The 24,171-nt window shown below is 41.2% G+C and overlaps 1 protein-coding gene across 1 annotated transcript in view; it reads left to right on the top strand.

The window, feature by feature from the left end:
• The window catches only part of LOC128755321 (uncharacterized), a 65,962-nt gene extending 43,493 nt beyond the window's left edge, over nt 1-22,469 (top strand). The window contains exons 4-9 of the mRNA XM_053858598.1: nt 8,098-8,216; nt 12,766-12,855; nt 16,431-16,575; nt 16,684-16,817; nt 17,459-17,661; nt 19,255-22,469. Coding sequence (XP_053714573.1) covers nt 8,098-8,216; nt 12,766-12,855; nt 16,431-16,575; nt 16,684-16,817; nt 17,459-17,661; nt 19,255-20,383 — 1,820 coding nt within the window. The 3' untranslated portion in view covers nt 20,384-22,469. The remainder of the gene's footprint in view (nt 1-8,097; nt 8,217-12,765; nt 12,856-16,430; nt 16,576-16,683; nt 16,818-17,458; nt 17,662-19,254) is intronic.
• Nucleotides 22,470-24,171: the final 1,702 nt, after the last annotated feature.

Here is a 24,171-nt window from a genome sequence, read left to right as displayed (position 1 = left end):
ATTTTTGGTTCCGCTTTTATGAATAATTTCAAGTGCGATTCATGCCACATGAACTGTTTTGCTGCAGAGGGTCTCATGAATATACAAACAGAGTTCTCACTGGATTTCTTGCGAGGTCGCTAAATGCTAAACGGAACTGATAACAGAACTATAAACAATTAAACAACGCCCCTGGCTTCACACAAACCAGCAAAGTAAGAATGTGAATCCTTGGAGCTAGCAGCTGGGCTGAAAAATGAACAGCTAAACCAGTTTTGACAAACTTGGTAAACACCTGGGTTCGAGTCGAGTCATAACCAGAGCGAGTCTCGGGTTTTTCCACTGAAACAGATGAATAGCTTTTCTATTCATTTGTGGCTATAGTTGTCATGACTTCAGCAAAGGAACTATGGCGCTCAGGGTCGAGATGGAACTCTCACATGTTTCATGTCTCTGGAGGGCTTAAAAGAACCAGTGTTATTATTAGTGACTAAGTTTCCATGGAAATGATCTCAATTAAACTAGCGTGTGAAAGAACATGCGTTGATTCATCTGAACAATCCTTTGAGAGGAAGCTGGGGATAAATTTAGGGTTTGAAGTCAAAGCCGGTAAAGAACAGGCTTTTGATAAACAATACGACTTCCCCTTCGCTGGGACAAACATGACTTGCGACAGTTTACTATGAGCGCGGTGAGCTTGTCAACTGATTTTCTGTATGGCTTGAGGGGTCTGGGGTCGACGTTGGAAAACTGGAGCGTCTTGTTGTCCTCCATTGGAAATACACTGTTGCATTCATTTGGGTATAGTCAAATAAAACAGCCTTCCTGCATAACTGGCTCATCTCACGCAACACATGCCTCAATGCTGTCGGTGTGCGAGAAAAGCAGAGCACATCGCAGCAGCAGGCTCTCTCCTCGGGCCCCTGACCACTTGCTTTCAGTTGAAGTTTTCTGATATGAATATTGCACAGGAGTGTTGTGGCGCGTAAAGACGAAGCTCACGTGTGCTTGAATGAGGCGCCAGGTTTTGTATTGAAGGACGTGACTATTATCATCACAGGAAGATTTATTGCTGGGTGTGTGTGTGTGAGACGCCACTTTAATGCGCTACCTTAAACAGTAGCAGCTACCTTGCTTGAAAAGTGTGTGTTGCTTGAGGCTCTTTGGAGACTTCCACACAAAACTGCAAACTAAGTGGCAGGCTAAACAGAGAAATGGAAACAATATCCTGACTTTAGTTGGTCCTAACTTCTGTGTCCAGGCACACAGCCAAGTCCCCCCCCCCTCCACTCACTTACCCTGTAATCCTCACTGAAAGATGAATATTTGTGATTCCTGTTGAGCCTCCAAGAAAAGTACTTTTTGTTGATGTTGTTTTGAGCGCCGACAAAGGGAATTGCTCTAAATACTTCCAGTCGATCCTTTCAGATTGTAATCTTAGATCTCACAGGGGGAAATAAAACCTCCAAAACAATATCAGGGAGATTATAAATCTGAATCCAGCGCAGTGGTCAAGATGATTGAAGACTTAGCAGCTTGGCCAACACGTTTACAACGCTTCACTTCTCTTTTTCATTCAAGTAATGATTTAGTCTTTACTCTAGTTTGTGACAAAGAATGCAGTTTGAGTGACACCATACACACATTTATAATACTAATAATAATAAAGGCCGACGTCAGAGCATGTCACTATTTATAACAACAATAATAAATAAGCCTTTGCTGAGTAAAGGTGAGGAGCGCGTCTCCTACCTTCACCTGACATGGCACCACACAGTGGATCCAGTCCCTCTCAGAGATTAGCTGAAGATCTTAGTCATCCAGAGACACGGAGCAGAGTTGCTGCTTCTGCGTGCTGACTTTTTTTCTCTTTCTATCATCTGACATATTCTCTCCGGCTTGGGAATTTCTTCAACACCTCCAACCTGGTCGTGGTTTCACTGTGGATTGGAACACAGATTAACTTTATTTAGGATCTCTTGATTTTAACTCAGTTAATCTGCCCTTTTCATGTAAAAAGGAAAGATTTCATGTTTGTCCTGAGTCTCAAATGTCTCTCCGCAGCACAAAGAAGGAAACAGTCAAACGCAGTAAAGGGTTATATTTGCGATCTGGACATTTGATCTGTGGTATAATGAAGTATTAGCTTCCATTACAGCGCCGGCTTAACCTTTTTGCGGAGCACCATTGAGCGCTTGCCAGCAGTCATCAATATTTAACAGCTGTTGCTATTATGAAATTCTTTATGGGCTAATGTGGCTTGCCGGCTTGCACGCAAGGCCTTGGCCGGCGGCCAAGGGCCTGTCAGGAGGAAGGGGGGGAGATTGACAGACGGCTTGCTCGCGTGACAGCCAGCCCTTGATCATCCACCTCCTCTCTCTCTTCCTCTCTCGTTCTTTGCCTCTCTCTGTCTCTCTTTCTCTCTGCTGTGGATTTCCTGTGCTGCACCGAGAGAGAAGAGCGTTGAGGGAAGGGGGCGGGAATAGGCAAAGGAGGTGGCTGTAGGCCAACCAAACCTCGACACACACATATGCACACACATACACCATTTTCTCTACTCACGCAAGCCTTGTGGGAGGAGAAGGAGGGCCGGCTGCCCACTGCTCCTATGACTCACTCAAAATGATGGCACCTCCTGCTGCTGAGATGTGAGCGATAACACAGGCCGCATGCACTTCACAAACTTCATCTGAAAGACGCCTCGCAGTTACAGTGCTAAACTAAGATTTCAATTAAAAGTAAAACAAGTGGGGGGCTGTACATTTTTTTCTTCTTCAGTTATTTAAATCATTAAAAAAATGAAAAATGAAAACTGAAAAGTAATGAACCAAACAAACATCAGAATTCACTTAAGTTATGGCTGAAAATGTGAAAAAATAAGTGAAATAAGTTATATTATATGAGGTGAGTTAAAAACATGAAACATTTCAGACTGTGAATTAAAAACACACACAAGAAAAAAAAAAGAAAAATGCAAACAGAAATGTAAACTGCAATTATTAAAAACAAATTAATGAATAAATACAAAATAAAAACAATATATAAATAGAAAATAAACTGCTTGCCACTTTGATTGTTAAAAATAAAGTCAAATGATAATTTGTGCCTGCATTGCGGAAAAAAAGAAATAAAAATGATGAAACTAGCATCCTAACTCATAACCCAGCAGAGGAAATTAAGGTGTTTTTGTTTCCGTTAGAGGAGTAATAACTCAGAATAAAAAAAAAGGATAAAGATAATTTGAATTTTTGCTCTAGACAATTCAAAATTAAATTAATAATATCATTTTTATATATATATATATATATATATATATATATATATATATATATATATATATATATATATATATATACAACAAATTGAAAGCAATAATAGCTTTTAAGAGGAGTAATGTACTTGAAAGCAACTTTACATTTACGACAAGGTGCAAAATGTCTTTGTTTTGCATAGCAAAACAACTCAGCAGTTTCTTCAAATTTTCCTAAACATGACATTTTTGGGTGTTCGCGGACGATGAAGTATTTCACCTGTCAGCATAGAAGTGGGCCAGTGTATCACCAGGCTGGAGAGCCGAGGTCAACACGCTACAGCAGCTGGTGTTGTGTCTCTGAGCAGCCATGTATGAACACTTCTCCGCTGCTGACTGCACATCGCCGAGAAGACGAGCATGAGACGAAGAACTATTACCGACCACTCAGCTCATGTCAGCCCCCTGACGCTGGCATTAATCGCTCCGAACCTGGAGTCATGCGACCCTCCTCAACATAATGTCATGCCAAGTCTTCTTTCATGTACATGGATGCGCTAAAATATTCATTCCTACATTTTTCCATCATTTTGCCCGACATTTTTTTGAGTTAATACACCATTAGTTCCAGAACTAATGCATGCCAGTGACACTATAAGACCCTCGAGACACGCTACTGCTGCATGCTACTGTAGACATGCAGAAATACACAGCCTCCCTTCTCTCTGTTCGTGATCAATAGAAATCTTTTTACCCTCCTTAAATTTGCTTCATATAAATACACTGGTTTGTGTCTTTCGCCATGAAGATATAATGTAAACATATCCGTAAATATGAAGTGTTGTTAAGTTATTAATAGCCATAGCACATCCATGATGTTAAACACAAGATTGTTCATGTAGTTTTAGCTGATCTTTGAATTAAGAAGCTGCTCTGCTGTTTATGCTCATGTCTGACAGTAAGTTCATAAATCAAATGATTATACTGATAGACAGTGTGTGGCTGTTTTGTTATGGCAGGAAGCCCATAGTTGTTCTGAGTCGCTGCTTGTTTGGCGAGCTGAATGGCGGCAGTATTTCCAGGCGGGAGGTCCTAATTGTTTGTGTTCATAGTGCGAGTGGAAAGACAGAGCCTCTGGAAGCATCTACATCCCGCGTACCTGTCACTTTCTACCGACTACCCTGTCCATGCAAGGAGCACATCAAAACGCCTCACCATTACCAGCACTGTTTTCCTTCTTGCTCCAGCGAGGGAGAAAATAGAGGCAAAGAAAGCAAACCTCAAAAACCAGAGGAGAAATGAATAAAGCCTACATTGTCAGCCGAGGAAGTGCCAGCGCCGATAATTAATCATTCCACGTGTTTGTCTTTCCTGGCGCTGCATCCTCTCCAAAAGCTGCCGTAAGAGAGAAAACAAAAATACATGAGGCGTTGAAGGAGAAAAATAAAGAAGCTCATTAGTTTAATTTCCCTCAGCAATGGTTTCCACTGTGTGGACAGAGATGGAAGGAGTGTGCCCGTGTGTTTTTGACAGTTTGTATGAGTTTGCACTTAGCACACGTGGTGACAAAGTACTTCAGCCGCCAGTTAGTAACTGTTGTGCAATTCATTTGTTGATGCAGAAGCGGCCATGGCATATTATACAAACAGTTATTGCAAACATGCGTGATTCTGCCCAGTGATTTATAGATCTTGATTGTCTGCTCTTGTTATCGTTTTCAGGAGCAGTAGTGGAACTTTTTATAGTGTTATTGTGTTTGGTTTCCTGTCTCAGTCTGGGTGCAGTTAGTTTCACTTTCTGTTCATATGCAAGCTGCTGTTGCTTTGTTTCAGAATCAGAATCTTCTTGCCACGGTGAGTGGGGAGCCCACCAACTGTGTTTTGGAATAAAGTGCTGACAAAATAAAATAAAATAAAATAAAATAAAATAAACAACAAAGGCTGTTCACGAATTCAACAGTCTGACGGCTGAGGGGAAGAAGCTGGTCCTGTGACGGGAGGTTCAGGTCTGGATTTCAAAATGAAAGCCTGTTTAGAATAATTGCGGATATTATTTTAATATATATTGTTTTAAAAAAAATATAAACTACTCACAGAAACTTAAAATAACAAGGACAGATTATAGCTTTGATGAGAATTACGGACATAAAAAAGAAACGTCGTTGGTGAAGGCAGAACATTTGTGCCCCAAATGTGAGGACAAACGCCGAGCTAAATAATATTTTTCTTCATTTTATTTTAATCCTTTTATGTAGCAGATGGTTAAAAACAATCTATTTTAATTTTCTAAATATTTATTATCAGTGCTTGAAGTGTGCAATCATTTATGACTCAGATCCCATCTTTGTTGCTTTTTTTGTTTTTCATTTGCTTTTTAAAAGCGCTGTTACACTTTCATCTGTATGAAAATTAACTGCGTGATCTTTATAGGTTTGTTGGCGACTTCGAGGCAGTTTTTAGTCGTTCTAAAACTTGTATTACCAGTCTTTTAATTGCGCATGTGTGAGAACAACTGAGTGTGCCTCAGAGCTCCCAGATAGTTGTAGGCCTGTGTCAGCAAACAAAAGAGGTGTAGAAGATTTGTTAGCATCTGATGCTGTTTTTTTTTCTCCTTTTTTTTCCCCACGCAGAACATAGTCAAGCCAGGCTGCCTTGAATGCAGCGCAGCGGGAAACCCTGTTTGTGAAAACTGTTGAAGGAGCGTTAGCAAGTAGTGTCAACTATAGGCATGAACAATGGACGGGAGAAACGATGAGCGTGAGTTTGGCTGGGCAGAAGGAGACCTGCTGTCCTGTTAGTTAGTTAGTCCTGCTTTTTTTAATGGAGACTTATTGTCATGGCAACGCTCTCAGAACCATTTGAAAGAATGAACGCCCCGTAGGAACTCTCTCTTTTCTAAACAGTGAGAATACGTTCACCCAAAAATCGGCAAATAGCTTCCAAATACAGTGCGGGAAATACAGACGGACAACTGACCCATGACTTCGAAGACCTAAATTGTCACTCAACGTACTTGTCGACGGCCGGCGGTGCCAACTGAAACAAAGGCTGGGTGGCGAGATGAGCAGGAGGTGGGTGGTTGGGGGAGGTCATCAGAAGAAGATGATGGAAGGTTAAAAGGGGGAGGTATGAATTGGGTTATCGGGGGGTGGTGGGGTCTTTAGAGCAGTGGGGGTGCATCAGAAGACACAAACATATACTTAGATAGATTTTCCATAATGAGGCTATGGTGTGTGTGCGTGACTAATCTGTGCCTGCTACAATGAGTGACGGAGCGAAGGGCTGATCTCTTGGAGTGAGCCACATGCCCCCTGACAGCACACCCACAAGAGCAACACGCGAACATGCCTCCGACACGCAACGCAAACGTCACCGATGCACACGTGACACTTCTGCACGCCACGGCCGTACAAGCTAATTGCATGTATATACATTGGCATGAGAGACGGAAGCGTTGCTCCGAAAGTCAAGTCGCAGGAGAAGCGTTGTGACTTATTGATGATGTTTGTACACACTTTTAATGTAAGGCACAGAAAAGCAGATGCCGCCGGCGCGGCACGAAGAATCCCTATGTGGTATTAAAAACCGACTCTTCGCTTTTGCATTGATTATGGGATTCCCGTCTTCAAGCACAGCAAACAAGGAAGAAGTTAAGACATGCCAGTGGGTGCTTGAAGCTGTTAAAGCAATTACCACAAATAATCCCACATCTTGTTTGAATCAACTCCCGTGAATACCAGAGATTACTGTCCTCTTTTATGGCGTTTTATTGCTGTTCAAAGAACAAGATGCTCCTCACACAGTGCCGTCCTCAGCGAGTCCTCACGGAAACTATAGCATTGGAACTTATAGATTCGGATTGGAAACGCCTTTCACTCTGCCGCCCAGTGAGATGAATAGAGGAAGCAGCACGGTTTTTCCATAGCACTGGGTTTGCATGTCCATGTGGATGTATCGTGTGAGCAGAACCCTGTAAAGCCATGAAATCCTGCACTGTTTTGTCTTGTCAGATCGGCCCACCACACACTAATACCTGGCATTAGTACAGTTAGCTCGGTGTAAAAGCCCAGCGCTCGATACAGTTAATGTGCACACCATATGTGTGAAGAGTGCAGGTCTGCTTTTATCATCTTGTGTCTGTGCACCACTGGAATCTAGGAAGGAATATTCTCATTCTTGCACTTCTACAATCGTTCAAACGTCGTCTAAGCCCTGGCATACACTATTAGTTCGGAACCTCTAGTCTAGATTTTTTACTCGGTCGGCACATTTCATTGTCATGACTTGACATTGTGTTTCTATGCAGTGCAGCACAGTTAATATACAGCAGTATTTACATGCATGCATACATGTACTTCCAAATATGATCATCCCAATAAATAAACGGATGTGTTCATTGTTTGCAATTTTTTGGACCCTATATGGTCACTGAAAGCAAATATGCATGTGTGAGAATGAAGGCAAGGATGAAGGTGATCATTCATATGAAATTACTTTTAAAAGTTTAAATATAAATGTAAAGTAACTACAAACTAAAAACTGATGAACTATAACTAAATTAAATTGTAATATTATAAATTATTAAAATAAACATCTCTAGAACTATGGGCAAAAGCATGTTAAAAAATAGAGAAGAAAATTAATCCTTATTAATAGTTTGATTTTATAAAAAGAGAGATAGGATTAGAGAAGAGCACACACAAAATTTGTGAGAAGGCTGCCAGTCAAATTTGACTCTCAGTGTCGCGGAACATGAACAACAGACCAATTACGTCACACTGGTGACTGATATTGCTGTTATGCCTGTCTCAATATGCAGGCTTCTCACGGTGATGACATCTCATTTCATTTTATTTTTCTTTTCTACAGCGACCCAGGACAAGCCGTCCAGAAAGCACACCATCAACCTTCCAGCGTCCAACCCTGAGTCCAGGAAAGACAGCCTCTCGGTGGGCAACTCAGTCAACGAGAGCGGCCTCCTGCTGGAGGTAAGACACTATTGATTGTTGGGGCACGGTGTCTCTCTCAGTCCTCACGATTGTTTGTTGTTAACAACTTGTGCAAGTCAACCACCACACACACTGTTAGATTCCATTCCCAGGCCGACCCTGACGTCTAAGACATTTTTGCAGTTTACTCACCAGCTTGTCGCACTTGATATAGCAGTGTATATGTGCTATACTGCGAGGCAGACAGTGTCTGGGTGAGTGAGGCGGTGTGAATTAGTCAAAAAGAAAAAAGAGGGTGTGGGGGGGTATATGTGCATGCGTGCCCTCCGCCCTTTTGCTTCGACCTCCTTTGCTGAGATGTGGTGTTGCGTGACATATGGATGAGACAAGAGTGTCGGAGCTGATGAAGGAGGTGGGGACTCACACACGCTGGCGGCCAGGGCACCCAGTGAGGTGTGTGTGTGTGTGCGTGCTTGTGTGTGTGTGTGTGCGTGTGTGTGTGTGTGAGTGTGTGTGTGTGTGTGTGTGAGTCCCCAATGCATGTGTTGGTGCGTCAAAGTGAGCAGAAGAGAGTGAGAAGAACACAGCGAGACTGTCAGCAGTAATCGAATCTGATGTAAAGATCGGGGCTTTTGTCTGTTGACCCCTGACCTTTCAGAACATTTTACCCGCAAATTAATTATTCGCTCAAATATACGAAGAGACACACACACACGCAAGAACGCTCACACACACCCATATCGTTGCTTCGTTCATGCAACTCATTGATGCCGCAGATTCCTGGAACGGTTTCATCCGAGTCAAAGGCCGAGACATCAATTCCTAGTTTCACAAACAAAAGCCTCATGGCGGTCCAGCCATACTGCAAAGTATGACGCTGCTTACGGCCCAGCAAGTTTCACAGATCTCAGCCGACCCGCTGATGCTGCCGTTAGGTTGTCTCAACAATCCTCGAAACAATGGACTAGATTGACCATGGCGATGCAGCGACCTTCGCGTGACTGAACCTGCAGACAGATTTCAGCACAAACTGTGCATTAGTTGGTGTAGTTATGGGAGTCCCAAAGAAATACTGCCAACGTCTGACAGTAGTGCTGCTCGGTAAAAGTTTCTCCAGACAGGATGCTCCTCTCCAAGATTTTTTTTTTTTTAATTGAAAAACAATGTATAGTCCAAAACTAATTATACTGAATATCAACTGAGGAAAAAAATTATATTTAGTGTGTACATTTTGCAGTGTGATGCTCCTCTTCTTCAGTAAAAAAAAATATATTGTGAATAGGCTAATAGCAGCAATAGCAATAACATTATATATCTTACAAAAATGATCAAAAAGGTCATGCATTGGTGTTGAAAAATATTCTTGCTTATAGAAATATTATAATATAAAAATGTGATTCAGGAATATTAAAAAAGCTTTTCCAGAAACGCTCTTTCAGTTTTCATTTACACTGAGGCAGCAAAGTCCTGGAGTGTTTACCACTAAAGAGGAATGGGACGTAGACAAAATTTAATGTGATCTGGAACATCCCAAACATTCTCATGAAGTCTGATCTTTCAACAACATCATATGTTACGTGTGAACGAATGTTGCGGTCTCCATTCTGGTGTCTGTGGCTCTCTGTGTTGTCATGAACTCACCGCTGCGGCTCTCATCTCACACCGAGAACCAGAGCAGCAGGGAACCAGAGAGAAAACCAGAAACAATGAGACTCCAGAACAACTTCCCAGCACCACTTATGCTTGTTTTTATGTCCCCAAAATCCTGCAAACATATTTTATTTTTGGGCTCTCTGCGTGCAAAGCACCTCTTAAGTTTTTCAAGTCAAAGCTTTTAGTCTCCCAGGGGCAGTTATGAGAGCCGGGGGCGTCGCGCTCGCAGATATGTGGCAGAGTGGGCCAGCAGCAGGTGCCTGTTTCCATTACATAAAGACTTCAGAATGCAGGGGAGAGAAAACAGCAAGACACAGCAGCTGATGGAATGCTGCATTTAAGTCTTTACTGAAATCAAAGAAATCCATGGCAGCAGGGAGTGTAGCTTAGAATATGGAGTATTGCATCACTTAGATAAAAATTACCTTAAAACGTTTAAATATAAATGTAAACTAACTTAAAAATTAATATTGATATTATAAATTAAGTAGGGAAATAGGGAAAAATCATTTATGACAAAAAAAATAAAACATCTTCAGAATTAACTATGGGGAAAATCATGTAAAAAATATAGAGAATAATATTAATTAATTGATTTTGTCAAAAAATAGAAATAGAAGTAGAGAAGAGCACACAGTAAATGTTCAATAGGATGATAAATGTGTGAAGGCTACCAGTCAAATCTGACTCTCAGTGTCGAGGAACATGAACAACCAAGCAATTCCGTCGCACTTGTGACTCATTTTGCTGTTATGTCTTAATGTCATGGAGCGTAGCTTAGCATATAGACTAAATTGGATTTTTTATTCAGATTTTTCTTCAGTAGATGATGATTAAATCATTATATTTGCCACAAAAGCGCTTATGTCCAGAAATGAAGAACGGTATATTCGGAACAGAAAGCCTGAGCGACCAGCCATTTTTGCTGACAACTGATGACTTCGGTCAAGTTTATTTTTCTTTTACATATACAGTCAAAAAACTGCGGCTGTGAGCAAACTTCTAGATATTTCTTTCACATTTTTGTGTTTATATTATATCCCAGACATTAATGTTGAGTTGCAACAGATTTTTGACTTTAAAAGAAGGAAATAAACGTGAATGGCGGAAATGCCTGGAGGCCCCGCCTCGAGAAAATTTTAGTAGCCGAGAAAATGGTTTATTGACACTGGTACAGTTGGCAGAACGCGGTAACGTTTTAGTGTTTGAAACGTGGAACCAGCAAGGACTTCTGCAAATACATTCAACTGAAATTCTTGTTTGATTTGGGTTCAAAAATAGAGGTTTGCCTCAATCGATTTGATTCTTCCATGTTTGTTGTTGAGGCTCTCGTGTGTTGTGTGCATCAATAACACGGTTAATACTTATATATGATAACATGACAACAGATTCATGAATAGATGGCTTTGTATTAATTTCCCACTTGAAAAACTAGACTTGCATTTGAGTATTTCATTCAGAAAAGATGTTGAAAAACGATGGTGAAGCAGTATTGAATAATCCTTCAGCACATGTGCACATGTGTGTGTATAAGTGCGTATTCACATTGGAGTGTATGAAGGCGAGCACTGTGTGTGTGTGGGGACGCTGCTTACACTCCCCCAGCATGTTTTGAAAATGCGCCAGTTAAACTTGTCAAACAAAATCTGCTTCTCAACCAGCCACAATACAACTCCCGCTCCCATCTCAGCCCACGCTCACGCTTACAAATGTAACGGAAGAATGAGAAGAAACAAGACGTCAATGTCATCGCTGAGGTCTCGGGTCACGTCAGGCGCGTATCATTGACAATGACACAACAGAAATGAACTGCAGCATGAGGAAATCAGATCACCATTAGACAAGAGGAAGCAGAGGAGGGAGAGCAAAGTGACTGATTGAGCTACAAGGATATACCATGTAAAACATACACACACACACACACGTGCACACACAGACACCAGGGAAGACCTGCGCAGTCTCGCAGTAAAAGAGAGGCGACAGACTCTGGCTGCAACAGTCACGCAAGTCAAGTAGCCTTGCAGTTGTCACGCTATCACAGCTGTGCACACACACACACATGCACACACACCTTCCCATCTTCCACATCCTGTACTTTGTTTTCCCTCTTCTACACACGTCTCCCTCCATCTGTCCATCACAAATTAATTCCTTTTCACCAGCATATGTGTTGAGACCGAGCCAAGCGTCCATTCAAAGTCGCTCTCCAATCAAACAAACGTGGCTAAACATTTCATCCTGCATCATTACATCCCACTTCAAAGATCAAAGGACATATTTCACATCACAAATCAGCAACTTTTTATTTGGCTGGTTGCGTTCCGAGACGACCAGCTGTCATTCGTTTCGCGAATCGAGTTATTACATCTCAAGTTTAATGGCTATATGCTGTTGGTCGTATAAATTGTGGAATGAATAATATTAATGATGTATTGAGTTCGGAAAAAAATCTGGCCTGAGTTGAGTCTGGCAGCTTTCAGTGGAAGGAATCATCGTATAGCAACTGCCGTCTTCTTAGATATGTAACAGCCACCTCAACATCCATTCTAGCATTTAATATTTAATTTCCGTAAGAGTTCTGTTGGAAACAAAGGAGTTCACATCCTCACACCTTCGCTGACGGAGTCTCACTGCCAAATTTAAGTGACTGAATTGTCCCTCGAAGCTGCAGAAACTGCAGCTACTGAATGGTAGTTGAAACATTAACACAAAAGACATACAGTATATCCGCATGATTCTATTACCGTTTCAGTACTGTTTGTATTTATTATTTTTATTAAATCAATTAATACAAATTTAGGAATGATGACTGTTTTTTACCTTGTAAATTCTTGACGGTTATTTATTTATTTATTTATTTTTAATGGAACTACATCCAATTATTGTGGCTGAACTTCCGGCCCTGATGTCTGATTCTCTGTGTTTGTGTGTATAGTCTCTGACAGGGTTCGCCTTAGTCGTGAGCAGCGACGGGATGGTGTTCTACGCTTCTTCAACCATTGTGGATTATCTGGGATTCCATCAGGTGGGTTTTGCTTTATTTCATTCTCTTCTTTTTTTAGTATATGTTTTGAGCATCAGTTAAAGGTGAAACCGTGTCACCGCTTCCATGAATACCCTGATGCTCCGGTAAAATCAGTTGCATCTACATCGAAGGTCTTTATAAGCATTAAACTATGTCATGAAATATTACAAGCACTTAAGTTGCGCAGAAAGAGTGTTGCATTTTAGGTTTCGCTTGTATTGTAATTGAATGTTTAGCTAGCTAAACAAACAATTTGCATTTTCAGCATTTGCACTTCTTAAGTTCAGTATGACCATTTGTTGCACCTATTTGTTGTTTGCAATGTTTGTTTTCGGAATTAATTTATCTAAGCGAATTAATTTTAAGAAATTTGCAGAACTAATACTACAAAAGCAGAACACACTGCTCCTGTGAATCAACTGACAGAATTCCTGAAATGCACATTTCTGCTTTCCCAGGATTAAAAAAAAATGTATTTAATGTATTTAAATTCTTAGAAAGTGTCAGTGACGGACAGGAACTGACAGGAATGAAGTTGACTTGGCACTATTGACACCATATTCAGCATGACATAAGTGAAATGCTGTAAGAAGTCTGGACTTACAAGTGCAGAAAAAGAGGATGGGGAGCAGCCAAACATCAAAGAGATACAGACAGATGTAGCAGTGCAGTAGAGCTTAAATACATTATTATTATTATTATATATTATAATATTAATTTTCTGATTAGCTGTTTGCTCAGTGCAAGTACCTTTCCATGACTTGTTGCTAGTAAAATTACTTTCTTATGAACTTTCTAGAAGTTGCTGCGCCCTCTGACACCAAGTTTTTCTTTCTTTCCCTTTCATATGAGATGCAGCATTATTTCATTGTACACCTAAAACGTATCCCAATTTTGCTCTGACCTGTTAAATATTCATAGTGAGCGGGGGTCTGATGTTTGCCTTGCCAGTGTTCACTAAGTCACTTCTCGTCTCACTTACTTCCTCCTCTGTTTTATTCCACCCATAATGAGCCAAGTGAAATAAAGAATAAAGTCTTTGCCTCTAGATTACAGCATGAACCCACTGACTCTCCTCCACGAGGCCACAGAGAGGTGAAGACCTCAGTTTCACCCTGAGATACACTGCTGGGCGCACCAGTGTGTGTGTGTGTGTCAGCGCACCCGGACAGTGATAAGACAGCATTGGTTTAGATCCCTTGCTCCCCGGTGGCTGTGCCCAGCCCGTCATTATTTATAGATGACACCAACATTGCCTTGCTTGTCCTGCGATGCCGAAGTCATCCTGCTCCTCCCAAACCACAAATAAAGTGCTTTTCACTGTTACAATCCCTCTTTTACCCTCATGCCTGATTCCTCACACACGCTGACACTCAGATGGATAGATTCTTCTGCTACAGTGCTCCCACTTGGCTTACAAGGAGACTGGGCTAATAAGCCAGTGCCACGAAATTGACATGAAACCAAAGCGCTTTGAAAAAAAGTTGAAGAGTGTGTATCAGCGTGTGGTTTGTACGTCTTGGTGCTCAGTGCCACCAAAGTTGGACAAAGGATGAAAGGTTGTAGACTTAAAACCCAGTGTTATCCACTGATCCACCCGTTGACTTCCCAATTTCTCTACTCAATTGATCTCACAATCCTCAGGAAAACTTCTTGGTCACATAAAGGTGAACTACCAAATGCTGCACCTCCAAAGGATACTTTAATGTTCCTGACTCTCACGCTGGCAGAAATGTAATTTCTGGTCAAACCCCTAAAAACAAAAGCCTCTTATCCCAAACTCCAGCAGTCGCCCCCTCAAGTACTCCTGGGGGGACGAACCATATGCTTTCCCCAAATCCATAACTGGATAGTCCAAAGCCTCTTACAGTACAGTCACTGAGTTAAAAGTTGATCTTGATAATGTTCCACCACCACATGATTTACATTTACAATGATTAAAATGCTCATGTTATTTGGGGGTGAAATAATTTGAAATCCTTAATCTCATGGGCAAGTTGAAAGACTGACTAATCTTCGAAAGTGCGACTGTAGTTTGTGCTTCATGAATAAATAAAAACTTGATGCTTCATCCTCACCTCAGTACAAGTATCAGTACTTTGGAAACAGCATTGGAGAATTAGCAGAGTGAAACGTTTGTAATCTAAGTAGATGCTTATTTTGGCAGAAAAAGGAACTTCACTTTGATTCACAAGTTCGTGGAGAGGTGATCGCGAAACCCGAAGTACGTGTCACCATGGAAACCATTTTAAATAGAAATATATAAACACAATTTATTATAATTGAAATAAAAGTATATTTATTTTCTCTTATTTTATTTGTAAACAAAGAATATATAAAAATAACATATAGACTATAGTATTCACCATTTTTCAGCAGATGAACACTTTCACCTCAGTCATAAAAAATATTTTCTTCATGTTCTTCTTTTGATTTGTACCATTTTCAAAGCCCAAAACTAAGTATCCAAATGTCATTTGATCTCATGTTTTAAAACAGCAAAAAAGTTAATTTAAAGGAACAACTGTGATAAAAGACACATGGTGGAAATCGTCTCAAAACATCCCAGAAGCATAACTATTGAATTAACCGATGGGAATATAAGATAACAGCAGAAAATCAGTTGACATGTACACATGGGATCACGTGGAAATCACGGGTGCACATCTGTATAATGTTGTCATGGTCATGTCTGGAGTCTTTAGCATCACGGTGTAACTTCAAAACTCCTACTGCATTTCCCATGGAGCTATCGAAGATTTTCTTTGAAGTCACAAAGTTGCCTCTAATGCCGACAACTTGTCACGTAACCCGACAATTGTGGTCTGGAAGACAATTTTCCCTAATATGCCTCAGAAGAAGAGACTCTAGCGGCGTGTTAGCCAGCGCCACAAGAAAGCATCCTTGGCTTTTGATCCCATTTGTTACTGGCCCACTTAGCCTTTGAAGGCCAGTGAAAATATCACTTACTCTCAATTTCTTTTTCTTCTTTTGGCTCTTATGTGTTTCCTTTCACAATAAATGTAAACAATAGTCAGTGAATATGTCCGTCTCCGCGCTGTTGGCAAAGCTAACCACAGAAGAAATGGCTGGCCCAAGAGTCCGGGAACAGATTGAGTTTTCAGAGGCAGGCGATCAAAAGCCCTCGCGTGCCACCACTGTGGAAATTATGGAGAGAGCGAGGGAGGGGGGAGTGAGGGAAGAGGAGAAGGTTGAACATTTTAGTGAGGAATCTGTCATGGAATGACAGAAAGCAAAGCAATTGCTGGAAAAGGGAGAGGGAGTCATGACGAGAGAAAGCTGGGCCTGAATCACTGCGAGTGTGTGTGTGTGGACAGGGTGGGTAAGCTGGGCCGGACTGCTGTTCAGCAGCTGGTGTCACGCGATGTTTGACTAATACAGCTGCCTTCCGTGGGCCTGCAGCTGCCTTTACTGTACTCCAGAAATCTGCCACTTCCACCAACATCTACAGTATCAGTGTGAAGTGCGGGAAGTTCGCCCCAAATTCCTTTATGCGTGTTAGACGTTATGCAGCTTGTCAGTTGTTGTAACGCATCCATAAATGTCCCCCACAGACTGACGTGATGCACCAGAACGTCTTTGACTACATCCACATCGATGACCGGCAGGAGTTCAGACGTCAGCTCCATTGGGCCATGTGTCCCCCACCACATCAGGGGACCTCAGCTCACCAGGAGAACCAGATTTCTGCAGGGACTGGTGGGTCACTCTCAGATCTTCACAGTCTAGTCTTCTCATGTGGGGCAACTTCAGTGAGCAGAGAAAATAAAGAGCCAAACTTACCCCTCTTTGTTCTCAACCCATCAGGCGAGGACTTTGTCGTCAGCAGCCTCTTCCACTCTCCTGAGGCTGGAGGAATCCCTCCAGAACTCTCCTCCTTCCTCAACAGATGCTTCATTGCCAGAGTCCGATGCCTCCTGGACAGCACCTCTGGATTCCTGGTTGGTATCGTGAACCCAAGTGAAAGCTAAGAATGCATGCATGGAAGCAAACCCAGGACTTTGAATATAGCCACTCAAATCCCTTTTAATTGGAGCATGTGCAGTTATTTATAGTCGTGTTGTCGGGTCTGGGTGTACACGTGCGCACCAGTGGGTTTGGTGCACGCACGTGGAAAGTTCTGATGACAACAGGAATAAGGTTTTGGATCATTTTGAACAGGGTCAGCAGAGTTCACCGTCCGCTCTGGTTGCACCGGCGTTGGACGCACAGCAGAAACTCTAGATGGCAATTTCCTCACATGTTGAGGAAGCACCTGCAGCCAAGTACTGAGTGATGGAGGAGAGTTCCTGTCCTCACCGGGCAAAATAGTTTCACTTCGGACAAATAAGGCTGATGTTTTCAAATCTTAAGTGAGTCACAGGAGCTCGGTTCAGTTGCGGCTTGGCTCTTAAAAGGTGCATATGATTTACAGGAAAGATTAGAAGACGCTCAATTCACAAAATAGTCGGCAAATTTAGCATCAATAATCAAAATTCAAGATCAGATTATTTTGGAGCCCTTTGATAACATTATATATTCTTCAAAAATCATCACCATAATAATGGCTCACTTGCTCCCTCCTTCCTCTTCTCCGGTCCAGACGATGCAGTTCCAGGGCCGGCTGAAGTTCCTGCACGGCCAGAAGAAGAAGTCGGCCTCCGGTGCTCTGATGCCTCCGCAGCTGGCTCTCTTTTGCATCGCGGTTCCTCTGCTGCTTCCCTCCATCACTGACATGAAGATGAAGAACATGCTGATGAGGGGGAAGACTAAAGGAGGAGGAATCATCTCAACACTGGAGCATGGGTAAGATATCACAACGCTCTAATCCGAAGACACCATCTTCACTTCAACCTTTCTTCTCAACTACCCGCGCCCAGTTAAAGGATAAAAGCTGGTTAAAAAAAAAGTCACACTACTATCACAAATGTTAACAAAGTGAGTGATGGACAGCTCGGTCGAAACGTGTCGGTTCTCTGGGTCCTTGTGAGTGAGATGGGTGAAATAATAATAGACATAAAGGTTGCAGATTCAACATATTTGTACAGTATAAATGGGGAATATTATGTGTTTAACATCGGTTCTAAGACATAGCAGGACTTTTCCTACAGATAAGTGGATCATCCTCCTGTGTCTTGTTCATCCAGTTCCGTCCCTATTCTCTACTGTGACCAAATCATTTACTTTGCTTAACTGATCAAATGAACAAGGGAGTAGCAGAACAGAGATTGAGAAACAGGGGAAATATACTGTAGATTTGTTTCAAGTGCAATATATATAAATAATAGTGTTATTTTTGCAAAGACAAGACAGATCAGTGAACTATTTAATTTTATTTAATAGAATTGAAATGAAAGCAGTAACTTAAAACAGGCAGTTTCACACGAAAATAATCCAACATCTGTCTGAGATTATAACAAAATGATCCTGGCAGTGGACTCCAAGATCAGACTTCTGATGGTCACTGAGAAATGCCACATTTAAAGGAGAAAGAAAAACTATTTCGAGGCCGCTTGGCAGGACAGCAGTTGTTCTGCAGAGTGCTTCTGCAATATTTAGCAGAGACTCTCCAGAGCTCCATCACTCCCTCTACTGTTCATCCAGAAACACTGAGCCACTTGACTCCGACCTGGGGAAGCAGTCCACGCCTTTTTAGTACTAAAATAAAAAATTTAAAAAAATCACAATTCAAGATTCAGCCCCCACCCTCCCTCAAAAAAAAAAAAAAACACACACACACACACACACACACACATTTAAATATGTATAAAGGTTCATTCAAATCAGAAGGTGCCTAAAAGGTGTCCATTGTCTAGAAGGAAAGAATTATATAATGTAGTTTTAAATACTTAAAGCAAATGATGGAATACAATAAAAAATATTGCAAATGTTAAATGAAAATATGCCACAATAGATGCTATAATATACACCAATAGATAATGATGTTGCAGAGTAAAATTAAACACAAAAATTCTATTACACAAAATACCAAATACTGTTTTGTACAGTAAGTTTCAAAATAGAGTGAGATTATTGAGGGAAGAAATTCCACATGTGTAATGTTCATATTTTATGAAAGGTGAAGGAGACATTTGAACAGAATTATAACAATTTCACCATAAGAATTGTGTTAATCTGAAGCCAGAGGATATCTCTGAGCCTCACAGCGGTCGCCAGTGTTCAGTGTGTTAGTCACATTCTCAGATGAGAAAAAATGAGTCACCACTGGAGGGATTCTCTTCTGGACTCAGATGAACTCCAGCCCCTTGTCTGTGCTTTGACTCATTCATCATTTGGGAAACATATGGATGTTGTAATTTGGGTTTGGCTGTTTTTCACCTAAAATCAGAAAGTTGATGGCGTTTCAAAACTAACATTTCCCTCTGTTTGTGTCGGCAGCGGCGAGCGTGGGGAACACCTGCGTCGACACTCTTTCAGCGGGGATGTTGGGGATCCTCTCCTCCTCTCGTGCCCCACTCCTGGAGTCACCCAGCGGGGAAACCACACTCCCTGGACCCCCTTCTCCAAAGACAACCTCAAGTATCGCCCTGAGGGCTACTACAACCAGGAGGAGCCGCTTAACTATTGCAAGTCCTCCATGGTTCCTCATAAAGGTCTCAGTCCAGGTTTGGGTGGTGGCTGGCCCCTGCGACCCAACTCTGGGCCCCTCAGGTCAGGCCAGGGGGTGGGTTACGTCCCAAATAACCGTTTAAACAAGGCCGGCCAGTACGGCAAACCCTACCGTCTGTCGCCCGGCTGTCACACTGGCCGGAATGGTGAGGTGTTCGTCTCCAAGCTCTACGGAAACCTCCAGATCCCCTCAGACCCCGACGCCTACTGCGTGGACTTGGTGAAGAGTGAGAATGGCTACGGGGAATGCTACGAAGGCCACCTGATGCCGGAGATGCCGCCTATCAAGGTGGAGCACGACTCGGACTCGGAGAACGGCTGCGACCCCTACGGACGACCCTGGTCTTGCCGCGACCCAGAAGCGATGGAGCGGCGCTACGCTAACGGAGTCTACGATCAGAGTGGCGGCCTCCAGCTCAAATCCGAGACCGACTACTACGACCTGCAGTACTCGCCATGTCAGCGAGGGAAAGCCGGCATCAGCCCGCCGTACAACAATTATCAGAACTATGCGGTGAATCACAGTGGGCGGTTGCTCAAGTGCGACAAAGACTTGGGCAACAATAACAACGACGACAACAACCAGTTCAGCCCCCAGAGACTCTCGCACACTGACTCTCTATGCAACAACCAGCCGGTCAACCTCATGGACTCGCACGTGTATCCGCAGGAGCACCACAAGGCCTACATGCACCAGGACTACAACAAGCACGGCACTTATGAGTTCAAAGGTCATGGGCTCATTCATTCTATCAAGAGGGAGCCCATGGACTCGCCCCCCTGGTCTGAGGGGGGTCACGATGTGAGTCAGCCCATGATGGGGGGTCAAAGGAACGTTATGCCGTGTGTTATGAGCACTGGACACCACAAATCCGGACCCTACATTTACATGCCGTGAATACCCCCCCACTTGTTTTCAGCCACCCTCACTACCAACACACACACACACACACACACACACACACACACACACACACACACACACACACACACACACACACACACACACACACACACAGACACACACACACACGGATCTGTGTGTATTTAAATGTTCAGCAACAGTGTTCTCAAACACACGCACCAGCATCACACAGAGACGGTCGGATGGCATCGAGGAGGTCGACATAAGGGGTCGCCAAACTCAGGTTCTAGTATTAGTGTCGTGACAATCAAAAATAATAGTTTTGATCCAATTAATGGTCCGACTTTTGTTTTCAATGATTTATTTTTGTAGTTGTTCCAAGCACTTTTGGATTTAGTGACATAAATGATGTCTAGAAACACTCTTTTTGTTTTCGTTCAATGTGTTGTGAACACCTTGCTTTTGTGGAAGAGAAACAAAGGTTTTTGCTGTTAAAAAAAAAAAAAAAAAAAAAAAAAAAGACTTTTGCAAAATATTGTACACAGGAGATGACGCACACGTGTTACAGAGCTTCTTCATTTCTGATCAACCACACAGGATTGAGACTCATCGCTTCACAATGAAACCTTTTTGTGGCTTAAACACGCGCCCCGCTTCTTCCACGACTACCTCCTGTACAAATGTGTAGTGGTGCACTTGCAGACGACAATCGAAAAAAAAAAAAAAACTCTCAATAGCTTCACTTAACCAAAAGGGGAATGGAACATTACAAAAATTGGAAAAAAAAAAAAATGAAAAAGTTCATTATTCATTGGAAGATGCTTTTCAGTTTTGGATCAACCCAGTTGGGTTGTTCTCTGTTGTATTTTTCAAAATTAAAAGCATAAAATAAATGTGTTCACTGTTTACATACAGTTTAGAATAAGAAGGGCTAAATCCACATAAAAGGAGGGGCGGACATCAGATGGTTACATTTAACATGAGATGTTCAGAGGCAGTTTTTAATCCTTTGTTACAAACCATGTCAAAAAGATTTTCTGGCAAATACATGTGGATATCATCGGCATAGAGCTCACAGCAATGCTGACCAGAACATTCTACACAAATTTCATTGGCGCTCATTCATCTTCATTTCATTCATTAAAGTGAGTCAATGTTTTGACTTCACAAAAGCAGGGATGGTGTTTCATCTTCCAGTAAACGAAGAGAGAGGTATATCTCCCTCTCTGATCAGGACTTCAGGAAATCACAGTTTTGGGATAAAAGGTGGAATTTCGGAAACATATTTGGCAACAGCATTTGACCTCTGATGCATGCTACGATAGGAACCCCAAACAAAAAGACAATCACCGTTTCCATTTTGACCTTAAAATGAAAGGCAAAAACACTTAAGTACAAATGATGATGTTTTATGTTGTCGCTTGGTGAAATTGATGTTGTACAGATCGGATTGTTGAAAACAAACATTTCTTTGTCATTGTCATCACTGGCTCTCAATTGAATTTGCACAATATACTTAGAAAAAAAAAAAAGCACCAAAATGAGTCTCAGTTCTGTGGAGCTACTGTGGTAGTTACCGAAATTGCACTACTGGGACTAGATCAGAGGAAACCGAACCCCGACACGCACAACTGTTCATGTGTCACTGTTTTCAATTTGTCGTTTTTCTTCTTTGTGTGTTCATTTCAATAAATGTTTGATGAGTCATATTTATTGTAAGAGGCAAAAGTGTGTAATTTAAAGAAACCGCAGTCATATGAAGGCTTTTATTTTACAAAACGGAAATGGCTTTTTGGTTCTTGTTACCTTTTTATTTTGATAAAGCGAAGGTTGAGGAAGGAGGCAGCAGCAGCAGCAGCGAGGAGGTGTAAATACGACGTGTCTCCCCGTGTTTCTACATGTTTTTGCAAATGGGACTTGTCTATTCATTAAAAGATGTTTCTTTGTATGGAAGCACGGATATGTTGTCGACGTTTCTTTCGCTGTTGAAGAGTTGATAAATAAATTAGGCCATTACTGCCAGATGGCTGACTAAGCTGCATAAATCGATCAATTAATAAACCAATTTAAGTCACCAGGCGGTACGACTTAGTAATTAAAAAGCAACAACGGGCAGGCATCGATTTTCGGGTCGATTTACATGAAGTCAAGACGTTTTAGTGTTTTATGAAGTCACATTTTTTAACTTGCGAGATGTTTCTTTATTTCTAGTGGAAAAGTCATTGACAATCTAAAATTGCAAACAAGCTTTATTATTTTGAGAATCGTGCAGCACTATTGTGCTATTCTCAATAGTCATAAAATAAATAAATGTAAATAGTAAAATAAATAAAAACTACATTTTGAAAAGTAAATTTTAAGAAAAAAAAAGAATGAGGGAAAACCCTGACATAAAATGAATAAATATACATTTCAATTGTATACTGTAGTTCTACTAAAAATGAGAGCAACTACCTCAAAAAAAAACTCAACAAATAAGACAAAATTAAATAAATTGCAATGTTTATTCATGGATGATGCTATGAAAATAAAATATATGTAGAAAAGATATGACAGACTCACTAATTTGTTACCAAAAAAAAAAAATATATATATAACATATCTTCATTAAAAAAAACAAAAAAGACAAAAAAGACCAAATAATAATAATGAAATAAATATAAAAATCTACAAAAACCTACCATTGCTTTCACTTTCCCATCTGAAATGTTTTCCTTATTTTTGTTTATAATTTATTATATTACATAACCAAACACTTAAAAAAAATCTGTTAATTTAGATCAGTTAAACATTACAATTATTATTTCATTTTTCGTTTTTTTTTAAATCACACTTCACCTTATTTAGAAACATTTCTGCATTGACAATGATAATAATAACAATAATAATTAGATTAGAATACCCACAGTGGGATATTTTTGTTGTTACATCATTTAAAACAGACAATTAATTTTTTAAAAATTATATCATTGGTAAATGTTACAAAAATAAAAAATAAATAAAAAAAATAACTAAAATTAAATTAAAGCAACAACTTACATTCATGAGTCAACGCGACATTATTGACATTTCTGAATCAAAATAAAGTGCACTAAATATAAATAATCACTCTTTTGAAACATGTTAAACGTTTAAATAGGGTCACGGGGTGGAGTCGGGGGTGTATTTGGAGCGAGAAGCGGGGGCACGAATCAGCAGAAAATACACTTTATATTTCGAATCTGACTGAACATTGACATTGTTTTATATGCCACGGTGTGTGCTCTTAGAAAATATTGGTGTCAGAAGAGACCGGAGCCTCAGAATCGGTCCAAACAGCAGGTTTCAGAAGTGAAAACACAAAACGTTTCGAAAGCTTTCCTGTTAATTACTAGTGTCAGTTCCCTCTTAACCCAAATTCTCTTGTTTTTCTCGTCATGGTGACTCACTGCAAATCGGCACATAAACAGCTTTGATCATTTGTTTCGGAGGAACACTGAGTTTCTGGAACAACCACATCACCCCTCACAGCAAATGTGTCCTCGCCCTCGTGTCGTGATTGAACCTCCCGGTCTAAACAGTTTCAAGTCACGCAGGCGTTGCTGTGCAAGTCGGGCCAGGATAAAATATTACGAAGAAAAGCAAGGCCCAAGATTTGATCCATGGGGTGCACCACGCTAAGATGGTGGACCTGGAGTAGAGAGCACAGAACACGAAGAGTATGACGCCTGAAAAGGTTCATGGAGGTGGTGAATATGGTGAGGGAGATAAAGGCAGGTTAAGGCCGGTGTCAACCCCAAAATGACTGCACAACTGTTGTGTTGTAAATCAATTTTACTTTG

Source organism: Synchiropus splendidus, chromosome 3 (genome assembly GCF_027744825.2).
Source record: "Synchiropus splendidus isolate RoL2022-P1 chromosome 3, RoL_Sspl_1.0, whole genome shotgun sequence".
In the NCBI taxonomy this organism is placed as follows: domain Eukaryota; kingdom Metazoa; phylum Chordata; class Actinopteri; order Syngnathiformes; family Callionymidae; genus Synchiropus; species Synchiropus splendidus.
The sequence above is the reverse complement of the archived record's forward strand: the minus strand, read 5'-3'. Positions and strand labels throughout refer to the sequence as shown.